This window comes from Gymnodraco acuticeps, unplaced genomic scaffold (assembly GCF_902827175.1).
Source record: "Gymnodraco acuticeps unplaced genomic scaffold, fGymAcu1.1, whole genome shotgun sequence".
Classification (NCBI taxonomy): Eukaryota; Metazoa; Chordata; class Actinopteri; order Perciformes; family Bathydraconidae; genus Gymnodraco; species Gymnodraco acuticeps.
This window is the reverse complement of record NW_022990125.1, coordinates 3,691,861-3,705,792: the sequence shown is the minus strand read 5'-3', so window position 1 is coordinate 3,705,792 and position 13,932 is coordinate 3,691,861. Positions and strand designations below refer to the sequence as shown.

The 13,932-nt window shown below is 42.5% G+C and overlaps 1 protein-coding gene across 4 annotated transcripts in view; it reads left to right on the top strand.

Annotated features, from left to right (window-relative positions):
* Positions 1–13,597, top strand: part of rusc2 (RUN and SH3 domain containing 2) — a 47,708-nt gene extending 34,111 nt beyond the window's left edge. Inside the window, exons 4-13 of one of the 4 annotated variants that reach the window (XM_034216675.1) lie at positions 796–1,446; positions 2,482–2,700; positions 3,004–3,174; positions 6,384–6,460; positions 6,625–6,799; positions 8,073–8,178; positions 8,751–8,797; positions 9,147–10,200; positions 10,670–10,828; positions 11,484–13,597. In XM_034216675.1, the coding sequence (XP_034072566.1) occupies positions 796–1,446; positions 2,482–2,700; positions 3,004–3,174; positions 6,384–6,460; positions 6,625–6,799; positions 8,073–8,178; positions 8,751–8,797; positions 9,147–10,200; positions 10,670–10,828; positions 11,484–11,691 (2,867 nt within the window). In that variant the 3' untranslated portion in view covers positions 11,692–13,597. Of the gene's footprint in view, positions 1–795; positions 1,447–2,481; positions 2,701–3,000; positions 3,175–6,383; positions 6,461–6,624; positions 6,800–8,072; positions 8,179–8,750; positions 8,798–9,146; positions 10,201–10,669; positions 10,829–11,483 lie in introns of all 4 variants that reach the window. The other 3 variants (XM_034216674.1, XM_034216678.1, XM_034216676.1) reach the window with 3 other exon arrangements.
* Positions 13,598–13,932: the final 335 nt, after the last annotated feature.

The following is a 13,932-nucleotide window of genomic DNA, read 5'->3' as shown; positions in this document are numbered from 1 at the left end:
GTGTGTGTGTGTGTGTGGGTGTGTGTGTGTGTGTGTGTGTGTGTGTGTGTGTGTGTGTGTGTGCTGTGTGTGTGTGTGTGTGTGTGTGTGTGTGTGTGTGTGTGTGTGTGTGTGTGTGTGTGTGTGTGTGTGTGTGTGTGTGTGTGTGTGTGTGTGTGTGTGTGTGTGTGGTGTGTGTGTGTGTGTGTGTGTGTATTGTTAGACCGTGGTATGGTTGTCTGTTATCAGGGCTATTGAGCTTTGTGACTCATGACTGGGCAGTTTTCTGTTGCCTCTGTAATGTTAGTTTCAATTATAGTCTGTAACCTGCCTAATCATACCTATCTAACTGTCTACCCACCAGATCCAGCTTCTGAAAGCCTATGCTCAGTTATAATCAGTGCAAATTGAAATTATGTTTGGGTTTTACATTAATGGTTGGATATAAGGTGTTTGACTTGGACTGTAGGATATTGTGTGTCATTTTCAGACGTATACAATACTGTACATGATCATATGATAAAAAGAACTTCATTAGTGATTTGGAATCCTTATTATTTGTACCTCTGAATAAATGCCTGAAATTGAGTTGTCACTTTATGAAGTCCAACTTAATAAAGCTAATGAAATCTAAACAAACAACCTATCAATAAATCCCAAAACTTCATGACGGTTATAATGTTGATGATTGAAGCCTTACTTAATTTGATTTTACAAAATGTTGTCAGAATAAAAGGCTTTTTTAATTACATTTTTTAAACTAACAAGGCTTTTTTTTTTTTTCACTCCATCTTTTCTCCAACTGTGCTAACCTAGGTGGCCTCTCCAGTTCCTCTGAAAGCCGTCCTGTGGTGGTTCGCTACACCAAGGACCAGCGGCCCACCACCCTCCCCATCCAGCCCTTCACCTTCCACCACCAGTTCGCCTCCAAGCCCCCGCAGCCGAAGCCTCTGCTGCCCCTGCTCACAGGCTACGTCTCTGAGATGCAGGCCCGCTCCAGCTCCAGCTCTGGCTCTGGAGGTCCGGCGGGGGAGAAAAGTGAAGATGCAGAAGAGAATGTTCACCGGTACCAAGGGGCTGCCGCAGCCCCTCCACCTGGAGCGGTCCGACCCTCACCTCTCGGGAGCTACTCCCCTGTGCGGCTGCAGGGGGCGCCCAGCTCCGGGTCCTGCTCCACCTGCACCCCCAGCCCTCAGCCCACACACAGCCTCTCCTGCCCCCTGCACAGCCCGCCCACAGGAAAGCATGGAGGGGGCTCAGGACCATTACTGCCCACCCCTCCATCTCCATCCCTGGGGGTGAAGAGAGGGAATATGCCCCCAATGCTGCCAACGGTGCAGGGACACTGTTTCCATCATGGAGCTCTGCAGAGTTTACCGGCTCTTCATAGCGACTCGCTGAGCCCGCTGGGATGTGTGGACTCTCAAGTGGAGGGAAGCAAAGGGTCCGGAGCCAGGACACATAATGGTAGGTTCCACAAGATTATTTAAAACTATATATTTAGGGGGTGTTCTCATTGAATAAGAATCGTATTTTGTTATAGATCCTTCCTGACTATTTGACAAAAAAAGAAAAGAAAACCATGACAGCAGGCCTGGACTTGAGTCGGCCTAAATTGCTGATTTTCATGACTCGTGCCTCGCCTCGGACTCTCACACTGATGACTAGGATTTGAACTCGGACTCGTGAATTCTCGCACACGATTACATTGACTTGTACATTGATTGTCGGTCATGCACTCTAATTCAGGCAAGTTTTGTGTTGTACACATCTGCCCCAGATATACTCTGCCCACCTGCGAATTCACCTGCAAACCACGCACCCCCCCAACTATTCCCAACTCAAAGTGATTCATAGCAGTTAAATACACAAATGAGTATAAAATGGATAAGGACAGGGTACAAGCAATGCAGAAAATACAAGGATAAAAGCAATGTAGACACAACAAATATTGATTGATAAGAACCAAGTCAACAGCTACATTTAAACAAATATATCCACTCCGAGTAATACATGATGACCTGGGCTTGTGACTCGGGCTGTCCTTGGTGGCTCGGCTTTGGAGTCAGACTTGAACACAGGTTATGATGACTTGACTCAGACTCGACTTGGACTCTTGTTGGGTGACTCGGACTTGGACTTGGCCTCAAACATAGGGGACTCGAGAATTGGTGATTTGACGGCAACACTGCATGACACACACACACACACACACACACACACACACACACACACACCCATACACAGTGTATTCCTGCCTTGGTTCTCAGTTATGTGAAAGTGCTATGGGATTCAGTGTTGATGTAGTATTTCAAACAGAGCGACATTCTTACTCTTGTCTTTTTCTCTTTCTTCTCTCCCTTCATTGCATGGACTTAAATCCTCTCCTTTACCTTAACCTCCATCTTTTCCATCTGACTTTTCCCCATATTTTTATTTGATCCATTTACTCAATAATCCATTCTTTAACCCGACCAACGACACCCCAAATCCTCCCCTTAGCACACCACCTCTCCCCCCAGGCTCTCAAATGGAGGGAGTACCGTCGTCGAAACCCCCTGGGTCTGGAGAGGGCGGTCTCAGAAGGCTACTGTTCTGCAGGATCAGACCCCCTCTCCGATCACCTGCAACCCAGAAAGGGCGGGGGACCACGCCCTGCCCGACGGAACGTGTTTGACTTCCCTTCAGCCCCCTCTGGCCACGCGCTGGGACGCCTTCATGGTGCTCATGATTTCCCTGTTGGAACTGATTATAGGATATTTTAAGAGTAGACTTGAATACTTGATATTTGTAGTATTTCTGACAGAGTTCAAGGTGCAAAGAATGCATTGTCTGAGGGAAAAGTCACAGGAATAATATTACCCAGGGTTCCTTGGAGAACAAATATGTTAGAGGTTCTTGAAGGTGTTCCTTAAAGTCTCACCTGCAGTTGCAATAAAAAGGATACCAAACAGCTGTTCATGCTTCCTAAAGAGGCGCTGTGTGTTAATATGTCTAATCACCTGCGTGTGTGTGTCTCAGCAGTGGGCCAATCAGCCAAGCTGCAGCAGATCTACAGCGACTTCCTGCCGGACTACTTCTCCATGACCGAGAGGCCCCCAGAGGAGTTCTGCCTCTCCCCCGACGCCTCATCTTCCTCCTCTTCAGGCTCTTCCTCACACTCCCACATCTCTGTGGACCTCACTAAGAAGAGAGGTGAGTGTGTGTTCATATATGCATTATCGACAGTGACAGTGGGAATCAACGAGGAGTGTTTTAATACTTTATTGCAAAACGACTTGATGTCCAAGTGTTCACCATTTTTCTTGGTGTTCATTGCATTCATTTACTACCTCATCTGATGTAAAACATGTTGTGTGTGCTTTAAGAACTTTGTTTTAACAGATGCAGTACAAATGACATGAGGAGATGTTTACACAATTACACTAGTGTGTGTTTGTTTTGTTTTTAAAAAAGTATTATGTGTTAAATGCCTATGTGAAGCACTTTGAATTGCCTCTGTGCCTTAAAATGTGCTATACATTACATTACATTACATTACATTGCATTTAGCTGACGCTTTTATCCAAAGCGACTTACAATAAGTGCGTTCGACCAACAAAATACAAACTTGAAGAAAACAGAATCATATAAGTACATCAGGCTTCATAGAGCAAAAACATTTCAAGTGCTACTCAACTGGCTTTAGATAAGCCAGTCCTTTATTAGTATAAAAGTGCTTCGTTAATAATTCTATCGCTCGAAGTGGAGTCGAAAGAGATGAGTTTTCAGTTTGCGCCGGAAGATGTGCAAGCTATCTGCCGTCCTGATGTCAATGGGGAGCTCATTCCACTATCCTGGAGCCAGGACAGCAAACCCACGTGTTTTCGCCGATGGGAACTTGGGTCCCCCTCGCAGCGAGGGTGCAGCGAGTCGTTTGGCTGATGCGGAGCGTAGTGCACGCGCTGGGGTGTACGGTTTAACCATGTCCTGGATGTAGGAAGGGCCAGATCTATTCGCAGCATGGTAAGCAAGTACCAGTGTCTTGAAGTGGATTCTAGCAGTTACCGGAAGCCAGTGAAGGGAGCGGAGGAGCGGAGTGGTGTAGGAGAATTTAGGAAGGTTGAAGACCAGACGAGCCGCTGCATTCTGGATGAGCTGCAGAGGTCGGATGGCACATGCAGGTAGACCAGCCGGGAGGGAGTTGCAGTAGTCTAGGCGTGAGATGACGAGAGCCTGGACCAGAACCTGAGTCGCTTTCTGAGTCAGCTGGGGACGCATCCTCCTGATGTTGTAAAGCGTGTATCTGCAGCAGCGGGTTGTAGCAGCAATGTTTGCAGTGAAGGACAGTTTGTTATCTAGGATCACACCCAGATTCCTTTCAGTCTGAGTCGGGGAAACAACTGAGGTGCCGATGTTGATTGTTAGGTCAAGAGTGGGACAATCTTTTCCCAGAAGGAAGAGCAGCTCAGTCTTGTCAAGGTTGAGCTTAAGGTGATGAGCAGACATCCACTGAGAGATGTGAGCTAGACAAGCAGAGATGCGTGGGACGACCTGGGTCTCTGAGCGGGGAAAGGACAGAATTAATTGGGTGTCGTCAGCGTAGCAGTGGTAAGAAAAACCATGCGGGCTAATGACTGATCCGAGCGAGTTTGTGTACAGGGAGAAGAGGAGGGGACCAAGAACAGAGCCCTGAGGGACCCCTGTAGTTAATTGACAAGGGTCGGACTCAGACCCTCTCCAAGTTACCCTGTAGGTACGGTCTTTCAGGTATGAGGTGAGGAGGGAAAGTGCAGAGCCTGAAACTCCAAGTTTTTGGAGAGTGCGAAGGAGGATCTGATGATTCACCGTGTCGAATGCAGCAGACAGGTCCAACAGGATGATGACAGATAAACAAATAAACTAACCTTAACCTTAAAACTAACCTTACACTAGGTGCTTTTATTCCTGTCTTTTATGACATAGATCTTCATTGGATTAAGCACAATCATCATATTTCCTTAAAGTCAATTAATTGACTATAACTGTAATATTAGATTAACAATATATATTCAAGTGCAATCTAAATCCCCAAAAATAAAATAAAACAAAGGAAAATAAAATAAAAACAACTAAATATTTTTTTTTCAAAAAGCTCTTTATTTTTCTCATACTGCCTGTGCTGCAGCACCTCTTTTCACCCTATGTCTGAAACCAGAGCCCAGTCCGCTGTGATTGGTCAACTGCTTCAAAATGTCCCGCCCCTTGGGCTGTCACGTACAGTATGTTGGAGTGCTAGCAAATAGAAGCGCAATTCTTATGTAGTGATGTCACTAAGTCACGAAGTACACACAGGAGGCGAATGGAGGCGTTTCAGGCAGGGGGGAGTGTTTGGGAGAGGAACTCCCTCAAGAAGGAACTTTGAGATTTGATTCTCTGTAGAACATTTACATGCTCAAAAACCTTATGACACATTACAGAAAGGGAAAACCCTAAAAAGTATTGGACTTCCTATTATAGCATAACATTATTCATGTAGCTGAATTTGTAGTATTAAAGAAGATGAACATGGAGACAGGTTCAAGAAAACAAGATTTAATCACAATACTTGTTATTGAGGCAATGAGCCACATCTTTTTTCAGCCTTTCTCAGTGTGAAGAGCTGCTACGTTGTCATGGAGATAATAACAGATGAGGACATGATAACAGGTTATTAAGTGACGTTCCCCCGATGCAGCACAACTGTTTCTAGTGTGTACCATAACATATCAAAGAAAATAATACTGCAGGTAAAATTCTCACATTACAGTTTGGAACATTTTTCAGAGCATGCAGGGTTGTTGACAAGAACAACAGCGAGTGAAATTATGTAGTTGAATCAAGTGACTCTCACTGCAGAAGGGCTTCTTGCCGGTAAGGAGGGTCATTTGAGGCCTCTTGAAGCAGCACGGGCGTCACATGATGAGCAGGGAGATCATCTTTCAGCTGTATCACCCAGGTTTACCTTCTTGAAGGGAACAACCTCTACACTGCTGAGTGTACTAGGGAGCGAACCAAGAGCCAGATTTACGGAGCCTCGTCACTTGTTTCACATACATTGTGTCAAGCGTTTTGAGGGTCACTTCAAAAATGTATTCTGTTACAATTACTAGTTACCTTTAAAAAATAACCTAATCTAAATGTATCACAGTATAAAAGTAATGTAACCTGATTAGTTTCCTTTTAACCACCTCAATGTTAAATGCAATGCAAAGAAATACAAGAGAAAAAAAAATACTTAAGTGTATTACATAAAACGATCTATAGTAAAGGGAAAACCACAAAAATCCTTATAGGGACCTTTTAATGCCAAATCATAATGCAAAAGATAAATGAAGTGACATTAATTGCAAAGCCATTATTTGTAGTAAAAAAGGATAACTTCTTAATTATTTTCTCCTTGCCAGGTTCGGTAAAAGCTGTGAACACAGCAGTGGATCTGATTGTGGCACACTTCGGCACCAGTCGAGACCCAGATGTAAAGGTAAGAGTTTTTTATGGATCAGATTGATGACTACCTATAACTCATTTAACATCTAATACACAAGATAAGTTAAGATAATTAACAGAAATGTAAGTCTTTCATCCCATATCTTGCCTCCCAATCCCCTGATTTGTCATCTTCTTCATCATTTGTTTCCCTGCCAGGCTAAGCTGGGGAACAGCTGGGTGAGTCCCAACGTGGGTCACCTGATCCTGAAGTACCTGTGCCCGGCCCTGCACGAGGTGCTGCAGGACGGTCTGAAGGCCTACGTCCTGGACCTGATCATCGGACAGCGGCGCTGTCAGCCCTGGAGCCTGGTGGAGGCCTCCACACAGCTGGGTGAGAACATCAGCAAACACATGAAACATTAGCAAGGACACATGTAATGCTAAATGCATGCTGAAATAACACAAACCTGCAAAATCCATACATTCTTTAGCTTCTTTCAGTCTATAAATATATTCAAATATAAGACTTAAAGAACATCTTGATTTTAGTATCTCGGTTTTATTTTAGGAATCATTGAAATAGAAAGGGTTGGGAGGGTTACTTTAAAAATGAAGTCTGTTCCATTTACTAATTACCTGTAAAAAAGAAATGTAATCAGTTACCTAATCTAAGTAGAAAAATATAAAAAGTAATGATTACTTTTGGTTACTTTGGATTTCCTCAATATCAAATGCAAAGCAATTAAATACTAGAGAAAATGAATATAAATAAGATATTTTTTACTTGGTTGTTATATGCTAGAAAACAGAACGATGTAGCCTTAGATAGGAAGAAACCAATATATTAAGTATGAAACATGTGTCCACTGTGTCCTCCTTTTACCTGAAACAGAATAAGACATTTTTAGTTTAACACAGTATATGAATTGAGAGCACCCACTGTATTTCTAACAAACAAGGTGTTGATATATTGTGATTTTAAGGGTGATTTTAAGGGTATCTATTACCATCGGGCAGGGGACAACAGCTGGAAATTAGCCATGTCGGCTAAAGCTGCTCCATTTACTGTTTTTGTGACAGTTCATCGATGGGGACTGTCCACGACACTATAAATAAATAAACTAAACCTACAGAACTGTCAACAAGACAATTAAACAGGCTCAAATGATAGAAGGGGCCTACAGAATAATATAGTTGTTTTAAGTTTAATACATGAATTAAAAGCATACACAATATTTTTGTTTTAGAATGTAGGTGTCCAGCTACTGCACTTACAAAATGGTTGTAATGTGAAAGCATTTGCTTCCTAATATATATTTATTTCTTTTAAATTGTATTGTAACATTGTAATCCTGCTAGTTATCAGCTCTTTAAAATGGTGCTAGTAATCTGATAACATCTTATGTTATGTGGGTGTCAGGGAATCCAGCTATGTTTTTTTTCTCTCCTGATTACTTTATCCCGTTACATTGTTTTCCATTTTTCCCCAGGCCTGGTCTTAGGTTAATGCTAGGCCGCACCTGAAAATATACAACAACTGTGTTGCTCATTTGAACTTTTAGGTGGCGCCTCTGTTTTGGAGTGTAGACAGTTTGACAGAGAACCAAAAGGTGCCTATGGGTGACATGTAACATGAAGATGTTCTGTATGTGTGTTTCTATCAGGCCCGTCCACACGGGTTCTCCACAGCCTGTTCTCCAAGGTGAGCCAGTTCTCTGAGCTCACAAGCCACAGCATGAGACTCAACGCCTTCATCTTTGGCCTGCTCAAGTGAGTCACTCTTCCTCATCATAGTATTTCCTGTCACGGTCCTATTCTTTATACATATATTCTATAGCAACAATGCCTCTCATCCTAGGGGACAGAATATTTACATGACTGGTTTAAGACCAAAAGTAGAGCTAAACGAAAGTGCTTGCTTCAATTTTCCCGAAAATCAGTCATTGCAAGTCTAACATTGAGATTGCTGTTATGTTTTGGTCTCAAGTTAAGATACATGCTTTGGTTCATACTGTGATTTTTAATAAGTGGTTAGCCCTGTGGGGACCTGCTTCATGTCCCGGGATAAAAGTGTGATCCCCACAAAGGTTCAAGGACAAGTACATTATACTGTATACACACACACACACACTTTATCCAGATCGCGGGGTTTGACCATTTATTGTTTAGAGACTCAAAAGTTTAAAAGTGTTGATTTCTCATTCTAAGTCTCACTTATATTGTAGGATAAAAGCTGTACTTTTAGATAAATATGGTGTGTTCTACCGTGTCAGGACTAAATGATATGGTGGTGGTGCATTTATGCTACTGTGATTTTAAAACTTTATTTCCTTATATTTCAGCCTAAAATCTTTGGAATTCTGGTTCAATCACCTCTACACACATGAAGGTAATACTTAACTTGTACATCATTTCATTATTTGTAGATAGTTCTTTGATGTTTAAGTGTATGAAGTCAGTGGTTAGGTTTTAGGGTATTTGGTTAGTGTTACTGTGTCTTTTAGCTAGCCTTGTTTTTGTATAATACATGAACTCTCTCTAATTCCAGATGTTTCAATAATATATATTGTATATACTTTTATTTTGTTGTCCTGCCCCTATTCTAAAGCTTCAGATTATCAGGGTTACATACCGTTTCACATATTTTCAAGTTTTATGATTGTACCTGTATTTAATTGTGGATAAAATAATTTGAATTCCTCTGAATCTTGTACCTTTTTTAAATTGACATTCCTCAGATATAATAGCAGCACACTACCAGCCCTGGGGTTTCCTCCCCCTGTCGCAGGGGGCGTGCCAGCCTCTCTTTGAGGAGCTCCTCCTCCTGCTGCAGCCGCTGTCGCTCCTCCCGTTCGACCTGGACCTGCTCTTCGAACCCCACCTCCTCCAAAAGGGCCAGGAGCACCTCCGTCGCAAAGAGCAGCTGTGCTCTGCGGGACAGAGTGTCGACCAATCCACGCGTTCAACCTTCCAGCTCATGAGAGGATGGAGCACTACCGTGAGCGAGATGGTCCGAGACTCAAGCGCAGAGGTGAAGAAAGAGAGGGCGGGGCTGAGACGGGAGGGGACGTGGCCGAGGATGGAAGGGGTCGGGGCGAGGAGGGAGGGAGCGGGAGATAAACTCAGAGTGAGGAGCGAGGCGGCAACGACGGATAGCATGACATCCGGGACTGTTAGTAACCCGGCCATGATGGAAGAAGGGTTCGCTAATCTCTGGAAGGAGAGGGGGATGAGTGGAGAGAGAATGAAAGGCGTTGGACAAGAGAGCCAAGGAGAAGGTGAGGAGAAAAACAGGAGGAAAGAGAAAGAGAGGGATATGGCTGACGAGGGGCGTCAGCGACAGGAAAGACAAGCGGGATGGTGGTACCAGCTCATGCAGTCCTCCCAGGTTTACATCGACCAATCCGCAGAGGGGTCCAAGTTTGTTAAGACCGAGAAAAGAAAGAAATCATCAGAAAGAAGACCGAATCAGCTGCCCCCCACCAGAGAGGGAGTGGTGGAGGGGGCCGAGTCCAGCCAGGAAGTGGAGGGCCGTAGAAGCAGCAGTAGCTCCAGCGGGAAGTCGGCCGGATCCAGGAAGAAGCCCTCATGGATGGGCAGCCCACCCGACTCTGTTCTCAACCAGGAGAAAGAGAGCAAACCTCTGGAGGCGACAGGGACTGGGGCTCAGGCTACAGCCCAGGAGGAGAGCCCCTCCCAGGGTCTGCGCTGGGGGAGACTCTTTGGATCCACTCTTGGTTCTCCTTCCAGGGCGGTGGCAGCTGAACAGAAAGCAAAAACTCAAAAAAACAGGTAAGCAAAAAGGATAATCTTATGACAATCAATATTTTGTAAAAAAAAACAACAACAATTGATTCTATGAATGTGTGTGAATCCGGAGTATGATAAAATGAATCTAATTGTTATTTTATTCTGGTGAAATATTTTGTGATCTTGCTCTGTGAGCTCCCCAAAATAGTCCCTTACTAAAATGCACTAATTTCAAATGTTTGAGGCACTGAGCCTTTAAAAAAAAGAAATGACATACTGTATTTTTTTTTTCTGTTTTAAGAGATATATATTCAGTAGAAACTAAGGGAATTGGGGAAAACAGAAAGTATTAAGAGCAAGATTAACCCTTTGTTGGTTTGAGTCTTGAATTTGTTCCCTATAATATAAAAAACATGAATAACATCAGACTTCTGGTTAAACCAAAACCAACCTTTATTTCAGCTATCAATACAATAACTGTTACATTTTTCCACATTGTTTTTTTTCTCAGGCCTCCATCAGGATGGCTTTCTCTGGACAGATCTGTTTTTGACCTAGTAGCTCAGACGATTGGAGCCGGTAGTGGGAAGAAGGCGGAGCCTCTGTCCACACAATCCTCACCTCCACCAACGTCAACCCCTCCTCCTGAAGCCAGACAAAAGTCTCCATGGTGAGCAGAGAATAAACATCCTGCACTGTTTTCACACTTAATGAGAGCTATAAGACAAATGTAATACAAAAACAACTTTTCAAGAACCTACTTATCAACCCTCATTTATTCATTACTGTTCTTTAAATGTAAGGACCTGGTTTAAAAAAACACAAAGCATGTAAATGCAGGCTTGTGGCGTCCTGGCAGACCTGGACAAATTCCACAGGGAGTTTCTCGCCCCCTGCCTGAAACTCCTTGATTGGACTCCTTTGTTTACTTCCACTACATTATGACATCACTGCGTAAAATGTTTGCGCTTGTATTGGCTAGCGTTCCTACACATTGTACTTGATATGTTAAGGTACGGAACATATTTCAGCGGTTGACCAATCACAACAGAGCGGGCCAGCTAACCAATCACAGCAGACTGGGCTCTGGTTTTAGACAGAGGTTGAAAAGAGGTGCTGCAGCACAGGCAGTATGAGAAAAATAAAGTCCTTTTGGAACAATAAAGCATTTAAACATGTCACAGTAGAGGTAACTTTCACATAAGATAACGAGACAGAGAAAATCTCAGAAATGAGAAGCTACAACAAAGGACCATTTGGTAGTAAGTTGCTTTAAAGATTGTCACCAGTCTAACAGATTTCCTCCATGCTGTGTCATCCCTCAGTGAAGTACGAGCACTATGTCACCACATCGCCACCGAGCCCGGACAGCTGAGCTTCAACAAAGGAGACATCCTGCAGGTCCTGAGCAAGGCTGACCCAGACTGGCTGCTGTGCTCCCTGGGCTCCATGCAGGGCCTGGTCCCCATCATCTATGTCACCCTGAAGAGCATGGAGGACAGCCAGAAGGCCACCGGACTTGGGCGTTGCTGAATCAACGAGAGGAATTAATGTGATATATTTGGAGATAGACAGCCACACACCCAATTAAACAAAACCTGTTTTTCGCGGATAACTGTATATTTATTTGGGGTGATTCCTGAAAAAGAAAATATGTACAGACACATGCAAGGGAAGCATGCAAGCTGAAAAACTTCAAGGGTACATCCTGACAAGTATGCATGCATACATTCATAAACCAAAAGCTGGACAAGAAAAACCCAAAGACACTCTGACGTGAAGCTAGCTTAACCGTGACTGTCCAGTGTCAAAATCATTATAGGAGAGGCTAATCACAGATATACACAATATGATAATATAACATGCCTAGCTGCACTCCGCTGTACTCTCTGTACGCTCACCTCGCTGTGCCACACTCATGTAGAAACCTGTGGATCCTTACTTTTTTTTGGTAAGGTGGTTGTAAAAGGAAAAAAAAGTGTCTGCTTCAGTTGCATATTATTATTCATATAAGCCAAGAAGAAAAGGAGGCAAAAGTTGTAATGTTTTTTTAATTTTACATTATTTGATCAAAGCCTATATCATGACAAAGGGATACATAGAGCTTCATTTCCATACAATACTCACTACAGCTGTGATACATTGATGGCTGATATTGTTTAAATGCATGTGACCTTAAAAAAATCGTTATCCCTTCAATCTAGTTTCACCACAATTCCCCATCATCCAAGGACACTTCTGAAGAGCGAGTGGCAGCAGTCCGAGTGCATTCGGTCTAACGGTACATACTGTAAATGCATATATGACTTCCACATGTGGTAATTTATTTATTTTTCAATAAGCAGAGAGGAGCATCCTGCAGAAAGACAGGGAAGGATGTCCAATGAAAGCAAAAGCATTGCTGAGGAGGCCTTTTTTTATGTGTTAGGGATACAGCCCTGAAAATGATTGCTAATTAGTTTTATGCGTTGCATTTAAAGAGGGGTAAATTATCTTATCTATGCCTTAAAGCGCTTGAGGAAAGAAAAGGGAGAATATACATTATATTTTGTATATGCTATGAAGTGACATTTCCCCCTGATTTACGTCTAAAGAGATTCTTTAGAAAGAAAAGTATAGAGATGATAGCGAGGGGATATTTTTGTGTCGTTTAAAGGGAAACCCCAACACATTTTGTGATGGTGGTAAATGCCCAGGAATAAAATGCTGCCTTAGGTTACAAAGTCACCTAAAATGATGGTGAGTGTATACAGATGCCCAATCCAAATACTTCACAATATAAAATGGTAAAAAAAATCAGTGTACATTTATTAAATAAATGAATGCTGGTGTAGTTTTTGAAAAACTTACATAGGATATAATTGTTCCATTTAACATTTCTTTGTGTTCTTTTTTTGTACAGTCTTATTCTAAGCACTAAACAAATGCATCCCACTGTATAATAAAATCCTTTAGAGCTACATGTATGAATGGTATATTACTGGGTTAATGCATTTTATGTTAAATAAAGGTTTAGCTTCTGTGCTAACAACCATAATGACAGCCAACATTGGAAGGTGTGAGGATTATTTTGGGTTCTTCCATGCAGTTTGCTGTTCATTGACATCCCGTTCAGAGTTCACTTGGAAACAATCGCAGCAGTGAAAAAACATGGAAGCTCAAGGGAAAGAGGTGAAGACAGATTTAGTTTTTATTTGGCGTTTTCTTAGCTAAATTGTTGTGCTCTGCAGAGAGAAAGAAAGAAATAAGCCTCGGGCCATTTTCCTTTCTTTCTCTTGTTGTTTTTATCCAGGCTACTTCCTCTCTCCTCCCTGGCTGCCTGTAAATACCTCCAGCATCAATGACACTGCTCCTCTCTCTCTGTCCAGGCTATATGATGTGTATGTATGACATTATCAAACTAATATGGATGTTAAATAACAAAGTGCTCAACTGAAAAGGCTCCTGTCTTTTGTCCTTGAATGATGAAATGACTAAAAAGGTTTGTAGTTTGCTGCATTAAAGAAATAGTGGATTACCAGAGCATCTGTAGAACGATATCAAGCATATTTTTTTGTAAAACACAATCCTTTCATTGGTCAAAATGTCTCTTTTCTGGGACACTTGTTATTGGGTGACCCTGAAAAAACACTTAAAAATAACTGCAAACTAGAATGTGAATTGAGAAGAACGCATAGTGTGCCAATTTGCACACTTCTATTTGTGTTGATTCAAAATGTATTTCTTAATAAACAAAAACACACAGCTCTCCCTCAAATGTTCACAATTTGCATT